This window comes from Ammospiza nelsoni, chromosome 20 (genome assembly GCF_027579445.1).
Source record: "Ammospiza nelsoni isolate bAmmNel1 chromosome 20, bAmmNel1.pri, whole genome shotgun sequence".
Taxonomy (NCBI): domain Eukaryota; kingdom Metazoa; phylum Chordata; class Aves; order Passeriformes; family Passerellidae; genus Ammospiza; species Ammospiza nelsoni.
Window position 1 is genome coordinate 10,467,147 of NC_080652.1, and position 24,898 is coordinate 10,492,044.

Here is a 24,898-nt window from a genome sequence, read left to right on the forward strand (position 1 = left end):
CTGCAGGGAGGTGTGCTGCTGCTGCAGGAACACAAACCTCCCTGGGCTGTGCCACTGAGCAACTCCTGCCTGCAATAACTGGGGCTCTCAAATTGTCTGAGACCACCATTAACCAGCTCGGGGGAGCAGCTCAAGAGTGACCGATGAGGTCTGACAGGGCTGGGGAGGGAAAATCAGACCAGTGTCACCTGGACCCAAGCACGTGAGCTCTCTGACATCCTCCTGGCACATGCAGTCACAGCACTGTGTGCACAAAGGAGAAAATGCTGCCAGAAAATGTTTTTCCCTCATATTTCTGTTTTGCAGATATTTAGGGGGAAAATGTGTTGCAGCTCAGATGGTTCAGAGCAATGCCTTCCATCAGATCTGTGGATTTGGCCCCTGGGGCAGTCCCAGTTCCCCACAAACCCTGCTGCCACCTCATACCACCTGTACCAGCCCGTAGAAACCAAAGCTGGGCAGGACAGGGGCCAAACACCGAGTTCATGGCTTGCAGATGTCTCAGAGGCTGCAGTTACTCCCACACTGCCACACCTGGATCACAAGGAGCTGCCACCATCAGGGATCACTGCACACAAATGCCAAAGTTCAGGGCACAGCACAGACCTCAGTGATGTGTAAATACACTAATTCCTACAGGCAGCACACACCTACAGCCTAAATGACACTGAAAATACCTGTGCTGTGTCATTACCATGTCATAAAGTAACATTGTGGAGTGTGCAAATCAAAATGCAAAATCAATTAGCCTTGGTGCATATAAAATATTGCATGCACAGTTACTAAAGGTGTTGCAAGATCTATTTAAAATGAGTTTTATTGAGATGAAAAAGTTTTTCCATTATAACTACAGCATGTTAATCAAAACCAAGTGCTTCCCCTTCCATTAAAACATGAATTGGAATACATTTTGTTCAAAAATACTTTAAAAAGTAATCAGTTAAATGGAGTATTTTTGGATGTGCTTTACTCCCAACGCTGGTTACTGTTCCTAATCTGGCTAATGAATGCACGCTAACGAGAGGTTGCCTGTGTGTTCATCAGAGGCTTTGAAGGGAACCTATTTCTCTGAACAGCCTTCAGCTGTGAGCTGCACAGGCAGAACGTGCAGACCCTCAGGTGTGCAGAGGGCTGTGCTGGCCGTGCCCTGCTCAGGTGGCACTGTCCTTCCCACTCTACAAAAGTACAAAAGCATTGGAGGACTCCAGGTATACAAAGCAGTGTTTCTTGCTACCATCATCCATTCACAAGCATCATCTTCTGGATTTCCAGGCAGCTCTGGAGTAAGGAGTAGTCCTTTTCTTATCTGGTGGTTTGAAGTAAGAATAAACAGGTGCTGCAGGATATTCTGCGTCTGGATTTTCTGCCATCATTTTCAGCTTGGCTTCAATGGCCTTTATCTTTGCACTGACACTGGAAAGAGAAAGAGCAGAAGGGAAATTGAGCTTGATCTTAGCATGAAACCCAACTACAGAAATGCAGAGATTCTGCTGACATGAGAATCCTCCCTGCACAAGGAGGGGCCAGGCAGCCCCCACTGCTGCATCCACAGCCAGGCAGGAATGCACAGCTCAGAGCCCACACTGCTGCATTTCAACCTCTGTGTGGGTTTGCTCCTCCAGAGACACCTCAGCCCCCCAAAACAACGGCCCCTGCACCCCTTCAGTGCTTTCTTGAGGACACTGAGTGAGACAAGAGCACGGCAAGGCTTCCTCCTTCATGTGACATGATGTCATGTCAGGAGCTGTGAGCATGTGCAGCAGAGCAGAGCTCGGAGCAGGCTGCTGGGAACAGCACAGAAATGAAAGCCAGACTTCCTCCCAGCTACAGCCCGCTCGGGATGGGAAAACCCCAGATTCTAATTAGGTCAGGAAGAAACATTATTTCAGCATTAGCAGGGTTTATCCCAAAGGGAGAAGCTATCCTAGGTTACACCCCAAATTCCTAGGACTTTTGTTATTCACTATCCTCCACTGGCTATGGACGGGGAGGAATGTTCCCTGCCCCAGTGTGGCTTCTTGCACCATCCATCCTCACCAGAACAACCCCTTTGTGCCACTGATGCACAAAGTTAACAATCTGCATGACTCAAACCCCTCTGCTCTTCCCTTCCTAGCCTGTTACTTCTGAATTACAAGCTCACTTTATCTCTGGGCAAGTGCATTAATCTGGTACTGGTTCCTCACAGGGCTCCACTGACAGAACACAGAGGAAAACCACACAAACACACTGTGAATTAGCAAAGCAGCTATGTGCTTCAGGTAAATGCAGTGGTTGGAGAATTTAACCACATCCCACAGACAACACCCACAGGCAAAAAACCACTGGCAAAAAAAAAATAAAATTAGCTTGATGTGAAGTACTACCTGTGATTTTGTTTTAATCTTCTGCCACTATTGAGGAACTTCTTGCTCATAAGCATTTTGCTGAACCAAATTAGTCCAGTAAAAACCCAATTCACATGAAGTGCAGAGATTCTGGCCAAAGGAGCTGGAGTGCTATGCATTCCCAATTCCTCATCTCACCTCATGCCCTTCCTACTACCCACTGTCTTTGCACGTTAGAAAATAAACTTCCAGTGTGAAGTGTCCCACATCAAGTGAGTGACTTCACAGGCCCTGCCCTTTCAAAAACAGCTTTTTTGCTGTGCTACGTTTTTAACACAAACAATGCCAACAACCCTAAATCTTACTGAAATGGAAGAAGTTGATCCCCTGCCAGTCCCACAGCAGGGTCACCTCCCACCCAACCCATTTCCTACCTTAGGTTGGACTGGGGTGGCTCCGTGCTGGAAGATGGCTCCAGACTGATTGGAAGGATCTTCTCATTTTTATTGTGATCATATCTCTGCAAGCAAGAGACCAAGGACTGAGTCAGCTGCAATTAGGAACAAAGAAACATTCCCACAGATGGACTTTAAAGCTGGATTAATATTGCCTCAGGTTTTGTGGAGCTTCTGCTAGGAAAGATTCTGGTGGCCAAACACTGAAACAAATCCCAACCACAGTATTTGGTTAGTACCAACATGGAATGCAGACTAGATACTGAACAGTTCTGTGCATTGTAGTGTGGATCCTTAAACCTTATCCTGTCACTTCTTGTTCCCCTCTACGTAAGGCAGGAAGCATAGATGGTAAACTTGAAGGTAACTACTGCACTGCTTGCTGTGCTCTTTATGTGCAGAGCCAGAAGGCAACCCAAGCACACAACTGCACAGAACTGGGCAGTCCTGGGAGAAAAGATGAAAAAAAAAAGAAGAAAAAATCAGTTAGGAACCCCCTCCTTTCTGCAGAAGCAGCTTGTGAGTCTGTCATCTCTGTGGGCAACAGGCCTCCTGAACTATTTGCAGTGTTCTGCTTCCTTATTTCGCTTGGCACAGAGTCAGGTTTGTTTTTCAGCAGAGCTGCTCAAACCGACAGCGTCTGCTGAGCCTTGGCCACTCATCCCAGAGCTGCTCAGCACCGTGCTGGTCCTGTCTAAAACAACTACTGCTACAATGAGCCAAAGTTTTGTGCTGTTAAGTCTTTCCATGCAGGGATTGGAAAATGCCATGTGAAGTGAGTGATTATTTATGCATGTTCCTCCCCAGCCCCAGGAGCAGCTGGGCAGACATTCACTCCTCCAGCTCAGACTCCTTGCTGGCCTGGTCATTCCTCAGGCATCCCAGAGCACGTGGCACTCCAGCAGCTCCACAGACACAGAAAATGGAGACTGGATCTGCACAAGCTGGGATGTGCTGACAAGAGCCCTTGAAGTCAGTAACTAAAACAATGTGGTCTCTTTAATGAAGATACCTGCTTTGGTTTTTAAGCATCTGAAACAGATGCACTAATGTACTCAATAAGACAAAGCAGAAACCTGCTGGGAGAATAATCAACTAAAAGAAAACTACCCAAAGGAAAATAGCAACAGGCATCTCCTCTCTGCCTCTCCCAAAATCTATCTGCAAAGAAAGTTATAAAAAATAAATTGCTTTATCAAATACAAGATAGCAAATAACTGTAGGGGAAACAAGAGAAAAATTTTAAAAAATGAAAATAAGGATGTTCCAGAAGGAACTGCCTAAGTCAATCTTAAAAACTTGATTGTTTATGTGACGGAGCAAGGAATAAAAGGATATTTAGCTTAGATGCAGAGTATGTTACTTTAAAGTCAAAACTAATTAGAGCTGCTGCCACATAAGTGCTTTCAGAAGTGGAACCAAGTAACACAGCAACCGGTAATTGGGAATTTCCATACCTCTCCTATGCAAAAAAACCACAAAGGGAAGGATTCAAACTTCCAGCCAATTACTCACTAAGATGGGGAAAAGTTGAAACATGGGCATTTAGAGAAGTAATCTGTTCACACTGCTCTGAGCAGAAACCCCCTCCCAAAGAAGCCAGGTTAAAGGGCCTGTCCTCACTCACAGCTAATCCAGCACAGCTTGGCTAGACAGCAGAAGCTGTAAACATCAGCTCCCCCAGTTATTTCCTAGAACAGACTGAAATTATTCTGCCAGGCCAGGACTGCCTTGATAAGAAGGCTTTATTATTAAAGCTTTTCAGCTTTGCAAACCAGAAGCAATTCCTTGCAGCAGCCAGCTTACCTTGACCTGCGCGTGTGCCCACCGCACCACCAGCTTCTTGGAAAGGGCCAGCTTCCCATTGAGACACTGGATCGCCTTCTCTGCTTCCTGCACAGGAAGACAGCTCCATAAACACACCAAGCCTCTAGTCAAAACCCACTCACATGCAAAGAGCCCTTTGCTCTTTGTTATTCAGCCTACTGTAAGTACAGCTCACTGACAGCACAAAGTTTATCCCACTGTACCCCAATGCAGGGACACTTTGAAAGACTCCCATTAACCAGACTTTATCTGCCTTGCCGTGAATTACTTTCTAGATGCACAGTGTTAGGGCTCTTCTGATCCTTATCATCCATCATTCTATAAAATGGACCAAAGAACTGGCCCTTTCTGGTTAGCACTAAAAAGCAGGATTCAGGAGAAGACAGCAGAGGAGATAGAAAGTCACTATTGCTCCTTCCAGGAGCAGTCACAAAGTGGCTGTGACAGAACAGAGCTGTTAGAATCTGTGGGTTTGTGTAGGCAAAGTACTGAATTTAACCTTTCCTGTTGTAGCTTTGAATATCATTTTAAAAAAATGGGAGAGAAGTCAGTCACTTTTATCAGAAGTTTAAATAAAAAGCAACTTACCTGTTTGGTTTCAAAGTTGACAAAACAGTAACCCCTGGGCTGCCCTTCCAGAGCACCAGACTTGTGGAAGAGAAAGTCAAATTGCTTCACTTTGCCAAACTTCTGAAGCAGTTTGAGGAGGTGGTATCTGAAGGGAAGAGAAAACATTTATGACATGTTTGATCCCACTGACAGTGAGCACATACAGAGGAACCCCTGATACACACACAGAATTCACACTCAGATGTGTCACACACACATTCCCAAGTCCCTGCAGAGGTGGCTGTCCTGTGCAGCACCAGCATCCATAGCTCTGAGCAGCACTACCAGTGACTTTCCAAAGCCCCAAGGCACAAAGTTCCCTCCCAGCAGTGCCAGCTGAAGGGCACAGAGATCTATTAATAGCTGCCTTTTGGACAATTATGCAATGGCTCCTAAGGGGTTGGGAGGGCTTTACCTCCTGCCTCACTAAATCACTCCTACTTTAAGTATAACCCTCCTGTCTCCCCCTTCTAGCCCTGATGTGACCTCCTGAAGCTCCATCCCCTTTACCCCTGTCCCAGCTCAAGCACTCTGAGCCCACAGCACCTGCATCCCTCAGACCCTGCTCCTCCTGCTGCCCTCCCTGTCCCAGAACAAACCCACCCTGCCCTGTGCCAACCATTGCCAGTGCCCTGGCAAGGACACCCAGGGCACACAGACACCTTTTCCCCTGGAAAAGATGGGGATGCAGGAAGACAGAAGAATAACTAGAACGACCTGCAACCAGGAATTGCCAGCAGGCCCCAACAAAAAAGGCACCAGCCAGCCCTCAGTATGATCCAGCCTAAATCTGCCAGTGCTTCTGGCTCAAACAGCTTTTCAGTGACATGTTCATGGGAGTCAGACACTTTTTCAGCCAATTATCTTCCTGCCATCCAGTGGGGAGTGTGCTGTTTCCAATAAAACTGGGGAAAGCCAGAGTAATCTGTCTGCTTAGTATCTGGTGCACTGAGCAACTTAAAACAAGGAGCACATATGCTGTACAGGCCACATCTAATCCTGAGAGCTCTCTGCAGCTTTTTTTGGCTCCCTGGGATTGAAGTGTTTAACAACACTGCCTGACCTAGGAGAAAAGTGACACTCATTGCTCCTTCACTGCCTCACCCCATCCCTGACATTTAAGAATTATTTGTTTAATAAGGGTGTCTTAGTAAGGACTCATCTCCCAGGCAGCTGTAGAGTGGTTGTTAGCAAGCCACACAGTCTAACCCCAATTTTCAGTGTTTGAGGTAACACTCAGTGCTCAAAGCCTACCAGGATAGCACCAGGCACGAGATGAACCTCCCCTGTCCAGAACATGAATGGCCAGCAGTGGCCCAAGGCAGCCAAGTGCACCAGGCACTGTCCAGATGGGAAGGGCAGACAACATTTTTCCTAATAAAGCCTGATAGGATGTCTGAAAAGAGCCTTAGCCCTTTGTTAAGCTTCAGAAGCCAGGCAAGAAAGTTCCAGGAATGTGAGTCATCCCACAGGATGGGTCACAGAGGACATTCAGGATGTGCACTTTTAAAGAGGTGAAGGTGCAGCGTGTGTACAGAGGAGCAGTGCAGGAGGGCCAAGTTACCCCCAGGGGAGCACACACATTGTCATTGATTATGGAAGGCTTCCTACATCCTTTGCAACACCTATGAGCCCCCACACTGCTCTGAAAGCAAGGGCAACTGGAAAGGGCAGGGCAAAGAAAAGGAGCTGATTACACAGTAGCCAAATTTCAGCACCTCACACTTCCAAACAGCAGACACAGATGTACAAGTGAAAACACTGACTTTGGAGATGTGATGTATAAAAAACTCCACATGCTGGACTTCCAGAGCCTCCGAGATATGTAAACCCACCTCAGGTTTGTTTCTGCAAACATACTGCTCCAAAAGCCCTCGGAATTTCAGCAGTATGGAAATAAAGCCCTTACACCAGGATTCTGCTCCCTTTCTGGCCATTACAGAGACAGGGGAAAGGTAAGGAGAATTCTCCCTGAGTTCTGCACTAAAAACCCTGCAGCTGCCTTGGCAAAAAGAACTTTTTGGGGGTGTTTTTTTTCCCCTGAGAGCATCTGCATGCAAATAATACCTTCTTAGCAGTGAGGTGATAGTTGCTCCTTTAAAACAATTTTCATCAACAGCCTAGAAGTTACTTATGTCATCTATTTTGTTTAGAACCCTTTTTCCAACCATGCCTGCAATTTTACAACTGCAGGTCACCTCCTCTGCGTGGAGCAGCTCAGAAATCCTCTATAATTCATGTTTTAGGCTGAGATTATGGTTTGTTATTGTTAAAATACTGAGGGCATTAAGAGTAACTTGACAAGTAGTTAAAATACTGAGGGCACTAACAGTAACTTGGCAACTTGACCTCTTCAGGCCAAGAGGTACGGAAGAAGAAGACTGTCATGGAAAACCTGAAGCCTTATTAATAAAAGAATAATAATTTAAAAAAAAAAAAAAAAGGCGAGAAGAGAAGATGCCAAAAGCTTTACTATGGCAACAAGGTGGGTCAGAAGCGCTGGCACAGCCGCGGCCCCAGCGCGGATCCGCGGCCAAGCTCCATCCCCACTTCCCGTCATCTGATGTGGCTGGAGACAAACCTGCAGCTGCCCCGTTTCCCTTTCCTCCTCTCTTCCTCCTGGCACCCCCAGCGCTATTCAGACGCAGGCAAGGCTTCCTCTGAACAATGCTGTCCCAAGGAGCCGCGCGGCCGGGCCACATGCAGAAACCATTACTGCAGGAATCCTGCCCCACTGGGAGCTGCCAGCGGGGGGCTGTGACAACGGCTTGTGCACACATTGTTTTCTAGGTGACACTCGTCGAGATGGGATCCTCGACAAGCAGCACAGCGGCTGAGGAAGGTCAACACCCCTACTTCATCCCCGTGCAAAATGAATGGGCATTGAAAGGCCACGGGAAACCAGATCATGTGAGCAGAGAGCTGAAAATGAAATCTCTGCCTGGCCAAAGAGCTGCACAGTGTCAGGACGATTTTGGACAGGAATGGGCACAGGAGGCAATTCTAGGGATACAGAAATGAGCTGTGTGGCTTTGCCCCACGGGGTGGGAGCACCGAGGGGTGATGAGAGCTGACCACAGCACATGACCTGCCCTGCTGTGGCACAAACAGTGGTGCAGACCCCATGGCAGGGATCTCACGGTCCCAGAGTGCCTGGAGACACCATCCTCTGTCACAAGCAGCTGTGAGGTCCCCTGGTGCCAGCTGAACTCTTCCAGCTGCTGAAAACACTGAGGAGACTCCCAACAGCACCTGCTCCACAGGCAGGCAATGCTTTGAGGGCGCTGATAAAAGGAGTCACCACAACCAGCAGCAGCAGGGAGGCATGCCAGGCTGAAGAGGCACCATAACCCAGCACCCAGGGCATGTCAGCAGCCCCAGCTGAGCCACAGTCACTCGGTGTGTGCAACAACCTCCCAAAAGCTCCAGCTCCCAGGCTGGAATTTGTGGGCAGCCCTACATTTATAAATGCTGCTCCTGCAGCTCATGCTCCAAAGTGTACGTTACCTATTAACGCCCCAGCACTTGACTGCAGCTCCAGTTTGCTCTTTAAATGGAAGTCTTGGATTGATTCAAGACTTTCTGATCTCATTTCTGCTCAAGAGTGTCACAACCACTTATTAACTCTGCCAACAACTCAATCAACTTTACTCTGCCTTAAACAAATCCAACACAGAAATAACAAAGGCAGCTCTTTAAAAAAAAGATAAAAGCAGCAAATGCAGAAACATTTCATTTTCAGGAGTTTGATTTAGTCATGTGAGTAGTAACCTCAACAGGAATAATTCAGAGGAGCAACTAGAACTAGAGATGTAAGCCTTTAGCATGGGAGAACAAGGGTCAAGATGATTTACAGAAATTTACTGACCACACACTTTCTTTACACTGACAATGTGCTAAAAGGAGCTTCCTCTTCTTTTATTCATAAAGAAATGGAGACACAACATCATTTGCAGGAGAGAAGAGCCACTTTAAAGCAAAACAAAAAGCAAGACACGGAATTATAAAGCCTGAAATAAGCAGCAAGCACTGTCACTCATCACTGGGCAAACTTTGAACATTTAGGAGCATGGAAGCACTCTAGGTTTGAGAAACCACCAAACTCACTTCATCCAAGTGACGAAAACAGTAAATTTTGCCATATAAACATATAACTTATCTGGCCAAGACTAAAAGAAACACCCTACCCTGACAGGGTCTTTAACAGCACTGAGGATCCAATGCACCCACACCCTGCACTCTGCCCTCACCCAGCCCCTGAATCCCTGAGGAGCCAGCAAACAACACTCAGGAATTCCTGTATCTAATTCCACGTGGTCAGTGAATGTGGACAAACCACAGGGACAGAGCTGTGGGAGAGGAGTGGTAATTAATGCAGAAACCTCCCAAAGCTGAATGGCTGAAATCACAGAGCATTAATGATTCCATTTAGAGGCTATTAGGGAGCTGCTCTGCTCAGATGAACCACGCTCAGAATAAACCCCAGCACCTGCACACACACAAAAAGAACCAGGAAGAAAAAGTATTCCACGAGAGGCACACACAATAGTTAATCAAAAATGCTTGTTTGTTGTGGGTGTGTAAAGCCCAAATTGTTTTGGTTTGCTTTCCTTTTTATAACAACCTAGTTATTTCACAGCACCCTATCCAAACATTGGACAGCACATCATATTCCCTAGACAATTTAGCTGTTCAAATGTTGTGCTTGCACAGGAGATAATTATCCATAGCCTGGAGAAAACACAAAATGCTCACACACATGTTTGATTCATGCATTTACCACAGCAGCCAGCCCCACCACTCCCACCTCCTCCCCACCCACTGCTGCAGCCACTCTCCTCTGAACCCACGCCCAGCAAAAAATACCAAAGCAGAGCTGCTGTTTGACACAGAGCCTGTCAGCTCTGCCCTGGCACCTCCATTCCTCCAGACCCCAACCTCTCTGGGTACCGCTCCCAGGGCTGTGCCTTGCTTTACCACTTGAAAGCTCCAGCCTGATATTCTACATTTCCCCAGTTTGGAGCACAGGGATGTTTTCAGCCCCAGCTCAGCGGTGCTTCAGGGGGTGCTGACTGCAGCCTCTGAGTGCGGGAGAACACCCGGCGCTCGGACACACCCGGGCTGGAGCGATTCCTGCCCGCAGCAGCGCCCGGCAGGCACGGGCTGCTCCCCTGGCCCCGGGGCAGAGCAGAGCCGGGAGTGCGACCCCGACCGCGACCCCGACTCCGAGCCGGGAGTGCGGCCCCGACCGGCCCCGCTGGGCCCGGGGCACCCCCAGCACCCGGGGAGCGGCTGGCACCGGAGGCCGGGCAGTGCTGGGGCTGGCCCCAGGGGCTGCCGCTCCGGGGAGGGACGAGGCGGCACCGCCCGGAGCGTTCGGTGCCGCTGCGGGAACATGGCCCCGTCCGGGGCGGTGCCGCCGCGGGGGCGGTGCCGGGGGGGGTTCCGCGGTCGGTCACTCACTCGGTGATCTTGGGGTCCAGGTTGCCGATCCAGAGGCGGTGCCCGTCCTGCAGCGCGCCCTCGGACAGGATGGAGGCGTTCTCCAGCGGCAGCGCCTGCCGGCCCGGCTCCATGGGCCCGCTCCGTGCCGGGGCCGCGGCCGCCCCGTCCCCGCGCAGGCCTCGCCCCGCTCTTGGCGCCGCTCGGTGACGTCACGCTGCGGCGCGGCCGATGACGCTACCGGGCCGCGCAGGGCCGCGCTACGGTGAGCGAGGCGATGGCGCCCGCCCTCCCCGCCTCCCTTCCCCTCCCCTTGGCCGCCCCCGGGCCCCGGTCCCGGGCTCCGATTCCCGATCACGGGCGCCGATCCCCGCTCCTCAGCGCGGCTTTCCACGGGGCACCGGGGCCAGCGGGCCGGGCCGTCCGGACCAGCGGCAGCACTGTGGGCGGGGCCAGAGCCAGGGCGGGGTCGGGGTGGGCGGGGCATGGTGGGGCGGGGTCTGGATGGGTGGGGCTGGATGGGTGGGGCAGAGGGGCGGGGCCTGTGCGCACCTGCGCGGGACCGGGACCGGGACCGGGGGTCGGGACCGGGACCGGGACCGGGTGTTCCCGGTGCAGGGAGCGCCGCTTTCCCCGGTGGCCGCCAGCAGCAGCTCCCCGCTCCCCGCCGCCGGTTCCCCGGGGCCCGAGTCCCGCGTGTGTTGCCGCAGCTCCGCGGCTGCTGACACTGCCCGGAGCGCCGAGCGGCCCGGTGGAGCGACCCCTGTGAATATGGGGCTGGCAGAGCTCTGAGGCAGAAGCCTCAGCCCCGCTGGTGTGCGCGCAGCCGGTACCGGGGCATGCTCCTGCTCGGCAGCCGTGGGTTTGTGTCACGGGCACATCTGGGCAGATGTGCAGAGGCCGGACAGGTGTGCAGAGGCCGTGCTGACACCGCTGGCACCCACCGAGCCCTTCCCTCTGCATTTGCCCTGTGGGCACAGCCGATCCCCAGAGCTCTGCCCGTATCACGGAGCTGCCCCGCAGCCACCCCTGAGCCCTGGCCCAGATCGGGTTCAGCCCCCGAGGTGCCCACACAGCACTCCCAGCCATGGCTCCGTTGGGTTCAGCCCCTCTCTCCTGTCTCTCCCCTCCAGGTGGGCACACAGCACTCCCAGCCATGGCTCTGGCTCTGCGCTGCCTCCGTCCCCTCCCGCCGCTGCTGCTCCGCTCCGCCCCGGCCGTGCCCCGGGGGCTGCCCCGCTCTCCCGGGGGCTGCCCGGCCCCGCTCCCGCTGCCGGGGGGCTGCAGCCGCTGTGCCCAGCACTTGCTGCTCAGCAGGCAGCTGGCTACCAAAAAAGGTAAAAACCGCAGCTTTTCTCACGGTTTTGCACCCTCTCTTTCAACACTTATAAGCATTTTTAATATATTTATTGATTTTGGCTGTTGTGCTTAAATGGTGAGCTGTTTACTCATTAAAAATACAGTTACTTTTGTTTTACTTCATTTTATCTTAGATTTGATTCTAAATCTCACTTTAATATCTTCTTGCTACTTTCCAACTAACTTGTCAGAAATAGAAACTAATCTTTTGTGTAATCTGCAGCTAAAGGCAAAGGGCAGAGTCAAACCAAAGTGAATATCAGTGCTGCCCTAGTTGAGGATATTATCAATTTGGAGGAAACCAGTGAAGACATGCAGGCAGTCATAGAAGCTCTGAAAGAAGATTTCAGCAGAAATCTCAGTGTTAGAACCTCACCAGGTTGGTAACTTCTTTGTGTGATGCTCTGTAGCCTGTAAATAAGGATACAAATCCCAGTAATGGACAGCTCAGGTTTTTTCAAAATCAATTTTCTTTTCCTGGAGTTACCCAATTCCTACAGCCCTGACATCCCAGCTAGAGGCTTTCTTCACCCTGAGCTTGACCAGGAAGGATCCATTTTTGTTAATAGCTTCCTGGAAATAGCTTTTTTAAGTGGGAGATGTCAAAAGTGTCTAAGTGAACTGTTTGCAGATGTGATGAAGAAGCAGGTTGTCAGCTAATGGTGCAGTAGGGCAGGAAAAATCCAATTGCCATTAAATGATCCTTTTGGAAATTGCCATTGGGCTGGTGTCTGGCATATACAAACTCTTTTTCTGCTGTGCATCTTTGTGGGTAGTAACCTGTAGGAGCCTCCTTCATGGATTCTCTGTTTTAGGAAGAAATGTGAATGTTTGCCTAAGCTGCAGTTACTATAACACTCGGAGCATTTGTAAGTGTATCAAGTTTCAGGGATAAAATTTAACATTAAACAATGACCAGATTTGAATCATTCCCCACCCCAGCTCTGGCAGGGGCACTTCTGTCTTTAATGGAGCTGGGAAGCCTAGCTCAGTCTCTTAACTATTTATTTTAACCATAGGTATTTTTTTTAATTGCACTGATAAAGTACCTCCTGTCCCATGTGCCTTTTGGCCTGTTAACATTTTGCAGCAGAAAATAGAGAGCAGATTAAGAGCAGCTCAGGGAGAAATGGAATACTTTAAATTGGGCAGTGTACAACACCCCTCTGGGGGCCTGGAAAAAAATAGAGGGGTTTTAGATAGTGCTGCTAAGTTAAAAACAATAGTTGTCTTGATTTTTATAGCAACATTTTTATTTTCTTTAAGTTGTAAGAATTAAAAAAATAACTATTTCCCTTTAATTCTTAACAATACTGCTTAGTTTTCCTATTCTAGTAGCAAAAACAAACAAGAGTTTTGTTTTCATGTTTTTGTGCTTTAGAGCAGCTTTGAATTATTTACCTTGTGAATAAACAGGGGATGCCTGAACACAAACAGCACCTGAGGGCTGAATAAACACCATTTTTTCCTTTGTAACCTCTGCATTTCGCATGGCAGAAGGGAAGTGGGACAATGTGGACACGTTTCTGTCCAGCATCCCTGCACAGTGTTCTGTCCCACTGAGGCTGCCTGTGTTTGGTTCTTTTGAGGGGCCCTGGATCACATAACTGTGGTGACAAAGGATGGGAAGTTTCCGCTGAACCAGCTGGGGCAGATCTCACAGAAGTCCCCACAGCTCCTGACAGTGAACATGGCCAGCTTCCCAGAGGTGAGGACACGTTGGCAGGGGAGGTAATTGCCACAGGAACAAACAGGTTGATGCTGGGGAAAGGAGCATTTAGACAGGATCAGTCAGACGTGGCAGGGCTGGGGCTGGGCTGTGTCACTGGGGCTGACGCTGAGCAGAAATGGCATTTGCTGCTGACAGCAGCTCCCCAGCCCCACGTGGCCCCCAGAGCAGCTCACCTGCAGCACACAGGCTCACAGCAGAGTTACTGAGTGCTGGGCTTGCTCCCAGGGCTGTATCCAAGGGTGCCACAGTTCCAGGGGTTTGCTTTGCAGTTGGATCCGCAAAACAGCACAAAGCACCATGGACCAGATTGCTGGATTCACTGTGCCCTTCCAGCCCTGCCCATTTCCCATGCATTCATGAGAAGTGTGAGCACACACACTCACCTGAGCTGCACTCATGGCTGCAATGCTCTATCAGCCCCCTTGTATTCATCTCAGTTCCTTGTCAGGACATGGCCATGCACAGAACCAGAGATGTAGTTGGAATTTGTGCTGGGGACTTCATCAGACACCTCTGAAACTTGCTTATGTATTACCAGGGCTGCTGATAGCCCTGAGAGTTCTTGAGAGAAGCTGTGATGGTGCCTGTGACCTTCTGAACAGCTTCCCTGGTGGGACTGAGCTGGCTCAGTGCTGTCACAGAGCTCGACCTGGGCACTGCTGAGCTTGGCCAGCTCCTCCCTTGCAGCACCTGCAGGTCAGAGCCCAAATCAGGGGCTCTGGTTTATCTTCTGTGAGAGACAAGTTCTTTAATTTTCTGCAGGAGCCTTAGGCCTGCCCCTGAATGAGGCAGCAAATCCAAATCCCATCTCAGCTCAGCTCAGCTCACCCTGGGGGTGCCTGCAGCAGGTCCCAGCGCCGGGCACAGGGCAGCAGGAGTGAGCTCAAGGTTAACAATTCATCCTGCTCTAGGGCTGGAGCTGTGCCAGGCCTTATCTCTATTTATTTTGCAACAGCTTTCCCCAATTAATTAAGTCAGCAAAGTCTCAGAGGAGGTCAGTGCAAGGCCCTTGATGCCTGAGTGTTTCTTAGAGTGTATCCCATGTGTATAAAGGCCCTGAAGAATGGAGGCCCCTCATCAGTGAGGTCTTGAGAGGGCCAGGGAGGTCCCTGCATGGCTTATCCCATATCCAGGCAGGAGCTCAGGCTGAGAAATGGGCATGGGAGAAATTAAATATCCTCTACATAGCATTGCCTACATTTGCTTTCTGTGCTGAAGGACCATTGAACATTTCTCTCACCACAGTTGCTTTATACCCACACCTGTTTTGTGATAGATTGGACTAAAACCATTAGAGACCTGATCACTTGATGTCATTATTTACAGCATATAGTCAGTAGTTCATGACACTGAGAAGAAAATAAAATTGCCTGAAGAGTCTGAGAAATAAAATAATCATACAGAAGGACTTGCAGAGCCAAAGTCTGTCTTCCCAGGAGTTAAAAAACCTAACAACACTGGGTTTTTAAATACAGTTATTTTTTTCACAGGCTACAAGAGGAGGCAATATTGCAATATTTTCCCTTCTCTCATTACTTTCCTCTTCTTCTATCTCCTCCAATATCTATGTTAAACAACATAGCTTTTACTATTTCTTTCCTGCAGACTGTCCATGGAATAACACACTGACATCCCTAACGTGCTGAGGTCATTCTGGTTGCATTTTCTCTGCCCTCGTAGTTTCAGGGGACAGCAGTTGTGTCCTGCAGAGCACCAGCAGAGCATTCATCGCATTCAGTGAGGTCACACATGAGGGACCTGAGCAAATCTGCAGAGCTTTAGTTTGTGCCTCAGTTGGCAAAAGCTGAGCTTTATAAATACAGTCTGAGCTACATAAATACTGCAGCAGCCTGGAGCTAAAGTTAATGATGGCAAAGAATATCAGAAATAGCATCATGCCTGGTAGGAAATAAGTGCTACAGGAAAAAAACTCCTGGGGCTTGTCAGAGTCAAGAATGAAGTGACCTGGCAGAGCCCTGTGGGTGTTCTTGGCCAAACTCTGCTTTAACCCCAAAGCCTGGCACTCTGTAGGGGTGCACTCACCTTGTGATGAGGGTGAAATCACCTTGCAGTCACCAGGCAAAGCTGCCACCCCCTTCCCAACACAGCAGGGGGAGTTTTGGGAAGTGTCCTGTGATCAGCTTGCGGTGCTGAAGTGGTTAAGTTCGTTAGGGTTTCAGAACTGGCACTGGGTGATTTCCAGGGGGAAACATTCAGCTGGAATGTTCAAATGCTCAGAATCTTTCATCTCCTTTGCCACAGTCGGGCCCTGCCTTGGGAATTTATTGCGGTTTCACTCTGCGTTGCCTCAAACCAGTCAAACACTTTCAAAGAAGCAAAGCAGTTTTCTTTTGTTGCTGCCTGCCTTCCCCTCTCCTCCTGTGCCCCCTACCCCAGCACGAGCGGCCGCAGCTCCCACTGGCTCTGATCAAAGCTCTCTGCACCAATGGCACTTCCTGATCCCACTGGTAACACAAGTAAATGTTTCCATGTTCCATGGAGATGGATTGCCAGCTATTGACAGAGTTCTGGCATATGGCAATGATTATTTCCTAATTCCCTTTACCTTTTGATCTGTTCCACAGAGCACAGCTGCAGCTGCAAAGGCCATAAGGGAGAGTGGCATGAACCTGAACCCCGAGGTGGACGGGACGGTGATCCGGGTGCCAGTTCCCAAGTGAGTGTCCACGCCCCAGCTCTGCATCGTGCAGGGAGTGCCCTTCAGAGCCCAAACATGCATGATTGCTGTGTATCCCCATGCAGCTGCTTTCCAAAGAGCTGTAGTTTCGGTTCAGGAAAACATCCGAGCCCTTGGAAGGGTCTTGTGAAACCTCTTGGGAGTGTCTGAGCTCTGTCACCACATCTTGGCATCTGATGATTGGTCTTATTTTTCATCTTCCCTCTGCAGAGGAAGCTTGGTCCTGGCTGGCTGCAGCACTTTGAAAGAGAGAGCCAAAAGCTTTTGAAACTATTGCTTAAATTCAGGGGCTGATTCTGTGCTGCCCTGCTCTAAATTCCTGCAATTACACCAGCATAGAACAGCAGTGTTGAACCAGTGGTGTTAGGGGAGAGTAGCACCTTGCTGCAGAGAGCACTAAAAGGAACTGATGAAAGTGAGAGGAAGGAAATGTATAGCTTTGGCAAAAAATCTGCTCACTCTTTTGTGTAATACACAGTGTGTAACTGGTGGCTGTATGGAAAATTAAGTATGGGGCTGGAAAAACAGGTTACTCAGGCAAGGGCTGAGCATCACTTCCCTCATCCAACACAGACCTTGGACAAGGCAGGAGGTGCTGCTGCATCCATGTTTCAGTTTGGATCAGAAGTGATCCTGGCTCTGCCTGGAATGGGGCTGCACTCAGATGAAATGAGGAATCTCCCAGCAGCTCCAGTCGCTGACACACACAGAGCCTGGCACAAGGAAAATTCATCAGCTCCTGTGGGTGCTCAGACCTTGTGGAGCACCTGAGCACCCTGGGCATGTGTGGCTGGGCATGGTTTCCCACCATGCTAAAGACAAACAGCTCCCACACAGGGCATGCACAAACCCCTTGCACAAGCAGGTGACTTCTTGGTAAAGATGAGGCAGGTATTTGGTGTGTGCTGTAAATCTCCTTTAAACATTCTGTGGAATTTTACCCAGCATTTTGATCAGAGAAGTCTAATTGCAGCTTTCCGTGGCTGTGGGTGAGAGGCAGTGACATTATCATTCTATTTGCTGATTTTCCTTCCCTGTGCTCCCTGCCCTTCCCCCATTCCTCAGGAGAGGAGGCAGAGGAGGAGGAGGGCACCATTATCTTTGTAATTGCTGAGGCTCCCGGGCTGCTGCACGGTGGTTTGATTGTTAATGGGCACTTGGGTCATCCTTGAATACGAATTGCAGGGGAGGAAACTCCAAAACTGCAAATGCCCAGCTTTAACAAAATCCTGTGTTTTTAAACAAATGTGTAGGTCTGTCACTATCTTCTGTGATGCTGCAGAGAGAAAACAAGGCTGCTCTTCCCAGGGAAGCTCCTGTGTTCCCCTCCTGTGTCAGGGCTGCAGCTCCTGGTCCCTTCCTGCCTGCTGGGCACTCCTGAGTTCAGGGTTCTGTGCCCCAGACCTGCCCTCTCTGGCACTTCAGTCCCTGCTGCTCTCCATGTCTGGGGCTCTGGGAGTTTCAGCCACTCACCTAAAACACAAACAGTTCCAGCCTTTTAAACCCGCTAATGAAAAAGGCAGGGCAAAGATGTTTCTATCCCTCATTTACTTTTAACAATTTTTTAAAGTTTTGCATCATTTCCAGCAGTTCATGAAAGAATGTATGACAGATGCAGTGAAATTGCAGGATTATGTCAGGTGTGCAAAATAAGCAGCAAATCAGAAATGAAGAGACAATATTAATACTGGTTCTGCAGGCTTTGGTTCTTTCATGAAGGGAGGCACAACAAAAATGAAACCAAATCCAAATTGTCCTTACCTGTTATTATAACCACTCCTCAGTCTGACCTGTCAGCTGTGCCATATTTTGCTTTGTGCAGGTCCAGCTGTGCTCCAGAATGTTTCATCAGAGCATTAAAAAATGGAGTCTGCTTTTCAGTATTTATTCTATCAGTTTAGTTTTTGCAATGCAGTTATAACAGAAAAAATACACTCGTGTGGTTGGTGTTTACTTGTGCTGCCTGCCAGGATCCCTCTGCTCCCCAAGGCATTCTCCTGTTTGTGTGGCTAGCACTGCATAGGCAATATTTATTTGTATAAAAAGCAGCCTCTGAGGGTTTAAAAATAAAAATTACAAAAAAAAATAGGAAAAAAAGTAAAGAAAACCATCCATGGGAACATTTGTATTGGTTGATCTCTTGGCCGAATTTGACCTGACCTTGTGTCTTTTATGGTATTGCCTCATTTTTAGATTCATCTTTTTTGGACCCATTGTGTTACACTGGATATTGTTTGTAAATCAGTAATATTTTTACACATGCTTTACTGAAAGCCAGATGACTCATTTGAAAGTTTAATGACTCATTGTGAGCCTTTTTTTTCCCTTTGCCCTTTAAGAAATAAGCAATACCTACTATGGGGAGAAAGGACCAAAACATTTCACTTGAAAACACCCCAAAGCTGTTGTGAGCTGCTCCTGCTCATCATCAGGAGCCTCTTGCCTGCGTTTTATTGAGCAATAAATGTTGCAGCCCGTGTTTATCTGCAATTATGAATGCAGAGTGTTTAGCTTAGCCCGCTTTCCTTTAACCGATCCCTCTCCTTCACAGGAAATTCCTGGTGTTGGAAGTACAGGAATCACTCTTACCCAGAGAAATGTCCTGTGTTGAGCTGGGTTGTCCTCTCAGGGTCTGCTCTGCCACTCTCAGGGGTGGGACCTGCAGTGCTGGGGGAGGCAGAAGGAAAGATATTCCTCAGAAAAGAAGATGTGACCCCCTGAGATGTCACTCAGCAGGCCCTGCCCTGGGCCAGCAGGACAAGGCTGTCCCTGGGGATGGCAGGGACTGACCCTGCTGCTCCTTGGGCTGCTGGGTGGGAGCTTGTCCTCATTCCCCATCTGACCCCCTTTCCCCAAGTTCACTTCACACTTGGTTTTGGCTTTGGGAGGGGGTAGGGGCAATGGTTACTAGACAGAAAAGCAAACATACCTAAGAACAGCTTAAAAGTCCCAGATCTCGGGGCAGGATTAAAACAACTGTCCTTAGAAACCTGGGGCCTGGCTCGTGTTGATGGATTCCTTAACCAGAAACAGCATCTGCTTGGAAAAGTCTCTGTTTCTGGCATTATTGGTAGCATTGCTGAGAATTTACACACAGTCTGGCTGGAACATAAAACCCGCTGAGAAACTCCCCGGCGCTGTGCGGTGATAAAAAGAAATTGGTGTTAATAAAGACAGACAGGGAGGCATGAAAGCTGTGACCCCGTGCCAAGAAGCAGAGGAAATCTGGCAGTGCTGCATAAACAAAAACATTTCCTTCAAGGCTCAGCAGCCTCGGGCAGGCCAGCGATACCCTGGGCACAGCCAGGCTGGGCTCCCACCCCGAGCAGCCCCTCTGAGCTGCTCCCTCCACCCAGCAGGGCATGGAGAGAGCCCAGCAGGGCATGGAGAGAGCCCAGCAGGGCATGGAGAGAGCCCAGCTCCCTCCTGCAGGCTCAGCAGCCAGAATCACTCCCCATTTACCCCCAAAAAGCTGCTTGAGGAGGTGCCCTGAGGCAGAGCTGTGTTTGTGAGCTCTGTTAGGGTTTCTGGGTGTGCCAGGGCTCTGCTGGGGGGTTGGATGGGAGAATCCCAGAGGAATCAGTGCTGGAACACAGAGAGAGATCCCTGCTCCCTCCTGGTCAGGCACTGGGGCCAGGCTGACCAGAATCCTCCAGCCACATGTTGTGGGTTAGGCTGGAGCTCAGGGGAAGGTTCTTTCCCCAGAGGTGGTGGAGCCCTGCCCAGGCTCCCCAGGGAATGGGCACAGCCCCAGGGCTGCCAGAGCTCCAGGAGCATTTGGACAACACTCTCAGGCACTGGCTGGGGTTTTGAGGGCCAGGAGTTGGGCTCTTCCAGCTCAGGATATTCTGGGATTCCATGTGACATTCCCTGGCCAGCTCCCTCCACAGCCTGGGGTGCCCTGGGTGCCAGGGCTGGGTTGGCTCTGGCTCTGCCAGCTTTCCTGGCCATCCTGAATTCCTGTAAATTCTAACTGCTTCTGAGAAACCTCTTCCCTCTGGCACTGGGAGATGGGGATGGCTGCCAGAGACCTGGCTGTGGGGATGGGCTGAGGGTCCAGCTGTGCCCCCAGAGCCCCCCATAGCCCACACCCACCGAGGGGCACAGCCCAGGCACCCTCACCCCATGTTTCCTGAGCTCTCTGTGCAGAGTCCTGGCCCCAGGGTTTTGGTGACCCAGGCTGCTGCAGCCAATTCTAAATACTCCTGTGAAATGTTTATTTTGCAGTATCACCCCCACGCATTCTCCTGCTAGAGAGTCTCAGGGAGTGCACCGGGGTTTTTCCTTCTCCAGGCAGTCTGGAAACTCCAAGAGCTATGAAAATAATTAAAATATTAATGTTAAGCACTGGCATTTGACAGTGGTTAGCTGTAGGTGCTGGAGCATGACCTCAGCTCAGGGGACACATCAGCCACTCCTGAGCCTTTTATCCCAGAGCCCCTCATCACCAGGTTTTAGTTTGGGATAGAAATTTGAACATTTTTTGTGACACCACAGCAGTAACTGGCCCCCCCCATCAGGGGGAGGGTTCATTAGAAGTTCTCCTGGTCTGGGTTATCTGTGGCTTACCACGTCCAGCAGCCTCCTCTTGTCACCCCAGGTGATCACATCATCTTGGTGGGAAATCCTGCTCATGGTGAGCTGGAATCAGATTGGGTGAAAGATAAGCTCATTAACTTCCAGGTACATAATTCAGGCTCTTCAGCTGCAGGGAGGCAAATCCCAGTTTCTGGAGCAGACATTTCTTCCTGGCTTTGCAGTTTTGTGCTTCTTAGGATGACACTTTTCACTTGATCTTTCAAGCCTGGAGCTGGATTTTTCCTCTTTCCCACACATGCTTTGGCAGCAGGAAGTAAGGAAAGTCTGAGCATTTCAAGATGACTTTCAGGCACTGCAGCAAGAACTATAAAGCAAGATTCAGTCCAAGATCCCCAGCTCAGAGCTGAGCTGGAAATTTTCCACTCTAGGTTCAAGACTGCTTCCTTGGAATGCTGTGCAGAGCTGGCAGATTTCCCCAGGTGAACCCAAGCACAATAAAAACGTGTCCTGAGCTGTTCAGTCCCTCTGCCCTGAGACTGTGCCTGCACACAGAGCCAGCTCCATCTAAACCCAGCAGCTCTTGTGTGTCCCTGAGCAGGGCAGCCCCAGTTGGAGAGGATCACTCATTTACCCAGAGTCCTTCACAGAAAATAAATCCGGCTGTGCTGCACATGACACTGCTTTTCCTTTGGGTGTTTTTCCTTTCCTCTCTCCCAGGGTCACGAGGGAGCACAGGGAGAGCCTGGCCAAGCTGGCCAAGCAGGCCACCAACAAGTCCAAAGAGGCCCTGAGAAAGGTGAGAAGCAAAAGCATCACCCAAGTAAAGAAGTCCAAGAACAAAGTGTCAGAAGATACCATCTGGCTGCTAGAAAAGCAGGTAATTTTCCTTTCCTTCTGCCTTGTTTTGGTGTCCCACAGCTCAGTGGTTTGTCCCAGCCCTTGCTGACAAATCCTCAGCACTGAGAACCCAGTGGGGCAATGAACAACCCTGGGCTGAATTTCTGGAGCTGGCAGTGATGTTTGTATCTGCTTTTTCTTTGTGAGATTTGGGGCTTCAATCTCAAAGCCAGATTTAGGATATGAGCCGTTGTAAGCTGACACAGAAAAAGAATTCCCCAAAAGCTTTTGTACTAGAAGTGATTGTTGCACAAACCAGCAGAATTTAGAGAGTGAAACAATCCATGACCATGGCTGTACCACCACTCATGCCATACCTGGCCACTGCAAATGTGTTAATGAGCATTGCTCCAGTTGTTATTAATGAAAAGGCTCGCAAGATTATCTCTGTTCTGAGCTTTTGGCTCCAGTTCAGGAAAATACTTAAGCACATGCCTAATTCCCTAAGAGCAGATGTCACTAAAGTCAATTACTTGGGCATAAACTCAGGCACAAGCCTAAGTGTTCTGCTGAATTGATGCCTCTGAAGGCAGGCCATTACTCCTTAGCTGTTTGTTTATTAACAGCTAAAGTTAGATACATTGCAAATGCTCTGGGACAGTTCTGTGTGTGCTCACAAAAATAAACATGGATATACAGAAGGTTTGTGCAAGCAGGAAAAATGGCCATACCATTGTAACCAAATCCTGCAGGAAGCCTCTGTCCCAGAGCTCACTCACAGATGTGTTGTGCACTGGTGGAGGGAACATCTCCTGTGGAATTCCTTTCTTGTACCCAGATATTTCATTATGTGCAGAGGCCATTGTCAGCCTTGGGGACAAGCAGACCTTCATCCCCTGGAACCAGTGCACACCACGGTGTGCTCCAGGCATTTCCTGCCTGTTTCCATCCCCTCTGCACACTGGCCGTGTCCATCCCTTGTTACCAGGAGACCTGACCCTGGGCAGGGCTCCAGCCATCACCAGGCACCTGAGGCTCTGTTCCAAAGGGGGTTTGGTCACTGCTTTCCCCTTGAGCTGTGCCATCTCCTCACACAGAGCTCTGGTTTGTGCTGTCTTGCCACAGATCCAGCAAATGGCAGATGAGGCTGCTGCAGAGATGGACAAGCTGCTGGCAGCCAAGACCAAGGAGCTGCTTGGATAAACACCATCCCAATTGTCAAAAACATCACAAACATCATCCCAGCTGCCCTGGAGCAGGAATGGGCTGCCCCAGCCTGGGGCCAGCAGCCTCAGGGGTGGGCAGGGGCTGCTCTGTGCCCTGGCTGCTGCCTCGGGGTGTGCTGGAGGGAGGGGGGAGCTCTCCTTGCTGTCCTTATCCAGGTGGGAACAGAATTGGATGAACTGAGATCAAAAATAAAACACCAGGAAGGAGGACTGGAGATGCTGGAGGCACAGGGAGGACTGCCCTACTCACTTTGTGCCCCCTCTTTGCCCCACACCCTCAGCCCCTGGAGCCAGGGCCATCCCCGAGAAGAACCTGCCTGCCCTTCTGCAATCCTCAGCATTTATTTCTGCTTGAAATAAAGTCAAAATCGGGTGTGGAGCAGCAGCCTCACCACAGCCAGGTCCTGGTTGGTGTGTTCCCTTGGCTCACGTGTTCCAAAGCAGGCGTTTGCCCAGGGCAGCAGGGTGGGCAGGGGCTCTGTGGGGAGAGACCTGAAACCAGTGCTGCCAGCACAGCTGCTTTAGCCAGCACTGAGAGGACCTAAAGCCAACACAGGAACTTCCCAAAAGCAGCATCTGCCTCCCCAGCCATCTACAAAACTCCTGAGAGCCTCTGGCAGCAGAGCTGAGGGCTTGGAGGAGGTGCAGCAGAGCAGGGCCTGAGCCCATGACCCAGCTCAGCTCCTCACTGGGAGCAGGTACCTCCCGAGGGCAGCCCCAGGAAGGTGGTGGCAGAGCAGGAAGGTGGTGGCAGAGCAGGAAGGTGGTGGCAGCCCCAGCCCTACTCCCAAGGCATTTGGGTTCAAAGAGCACCAAGTGCTCTGCACTCCTTAAATAAACAACTCCCCAAAAGTTAGTTTGTGTGCCACGGGGAGGGGGAGGAGGATGAAGGATTTGCTCTGCTAGGGCCCCACATGTCAACAATTTCTCTGCTTTGTGTATTTTGGCCAAAGCCTTTACCATGATAAATGAATAAAGGAAGATGGCGAGCCCAGGGCGGTTCCACTGCTCGGGAAATTGCTTTCAGCCATTGCTGGATTTCTTCTGACATTTATCAACTGGGCTTTTTTTTTTTTTTTTTTTTTTTTGCCATTGTTGCAGCCTCAGCATCCCCAGAGCAGCCTGGGCTGGAAGGGTTTCCCTGATACCTGCCCAGGAACAGCAGCAGCTGGGCTGGGAGCTGCACAGAGCCAGGGCAGGTGGAGAGGAGCTGCTGCTGCTCATGGAGGCTCCTCCAGCCTCTGCCTTTCTCCAGCCCTTGGGTGGTGGCAGCGGAGCTACAGCAGGCCGTGCACGTGGGAATTGCCCAAATATTTACCCCTACACAAGGAATAGAACCTGTGGTAAAACTGCCCTGGTGCTGGGCTGGGACAGAGCTGCCTGCATGGTTGGGAGCCCATTTACCTGTGTCCCCCTCCCACCCCTGTGCCCTGCACCAGCCAGGAGCAGCCACAGAGCTCACAGAAACTGCTCTCAGCCCTGGTACCACCAAAGCAGGGCAGACAGGACAGGAACCTGGGGAGCTGTGCCCCAGCCTGCTCCCTGTGGGACAAGCACAAAATAAACCACAGCCTGCTCCCTGTGGGACAAGCACAAAATAAACCACAGCCCCAGCACCTCCCAGTCACACAGAACCCCCAGGAAAGAGGGGATGGGCACTCACCACTGGCTGGCTCACAGGGTGGCCCTGGAGAGCTCCCACTTTCCCTTTGCAGCACAAATCACCTGCTGCTCCACATCAGGAGCTGCAGCACGAGGTCTGCCTGCTCCAAACACTCCTCCCCTGGCACCAGCAGGAGCCTCTCACTCGGTTCCAGCCTGGATTGCACCCAGAGCTGATAAGAAGC

The 24,898-nt window shown here is 50.2% G+C and overlaps 2 protein-coding genes across 2 annotated transcripts; one reads left to right on the top strand and one right to left on the bottom strand.

Annotated features, from left to right (window-relative positions):
• Positions 1-791: 791 nt before the first annotated feature.
• Positions 792-10,929, bottom strand: RBM18 (RNA binding motif protein 18). Its single transcript, XM_059486391.1, has 5 exons — positions 10,682-10,929; positions 5,198-5,324; positions 4,589-4,675; positions 2,762-2,847; positions 792-1,413 (listed from the first exon to the last, which is right to left on the bottom strand). Exons 1-5 carry the CDS (start codon positions 10,792-10,794, stop codon positions 1,254-1,256), a joined length of 573 nt encoding a protein of 190 aa, XP_059342374.1. The 5' UTR covers positions 10,795-10,929; the 3' UTR covers positions 792-1,253.
• Positions 10,877-23,451, top strand: MRRF (mitochondrial ribosome recycling factor). Its single transcript, XM_059486390.1, has 7 exons — positions 10,877-10,925; positions 11,794-11,997; positions 12,243-12,398; positions 13,609-13,727; positions 16,337-16,428; positions 21,706-21,865; positions 22,951-23,451. Exons 1-7 carry the CDS (start codon positions 10,892-10,894, stop codon positions 23,026-23,028), a joined length of 843 nt encoding a protein of 280 aa, XP_059342373.1. The 5' UTR covers positions 10,877-10,891; the 3' UTR covers positions 23,029-23,451.
• Positions 23,452-24,898: the final 1,447 nt, after the last annotated feature.

Coding starts and splice junctions, on each gene's coding strand:
- RBM18 (XM_059486391.1), bottom strand. CDS start 10,794: ATGGAGCCGGGCCGGCAGGCGCTGCCGCTGGAGAACGCCTCCATCCTG. Junction 5,325..10,681: donor CTGGACCCCAAGATCACCGA/GTGAGTGACCGA, acceptor TCTTCCCTTCAG/ATACCACCTCCTCAAACTGC. Junction 1,414..2,761: donor CCACCCCAGTCCAACCTAAG/GTAGGAAATGGG, acceptor TTCTCTTTCCAG/TGTCAGTGCAAAGATAAAGG.
- MRRF (XM_059486390.1), top strand. CDS start 10,892: ATGACGCTACCGGGCCGCGCAGGGCCGCGCTACG. Junction 12,399..13,608: donor CAGTGTTAGAACCTCACCAG/GTTGGTAACTTC, acceptor GGTTCTTTTGAG/GGGCCCTGGATCACATAACT. Junction 21,866..22,950: donor TCTGGCTGCTAGAAAAGCAG/GTAATTTTCCTT, acceptor GTCTTGCCACAG/ATCCAGCAAATGGCAGATGA.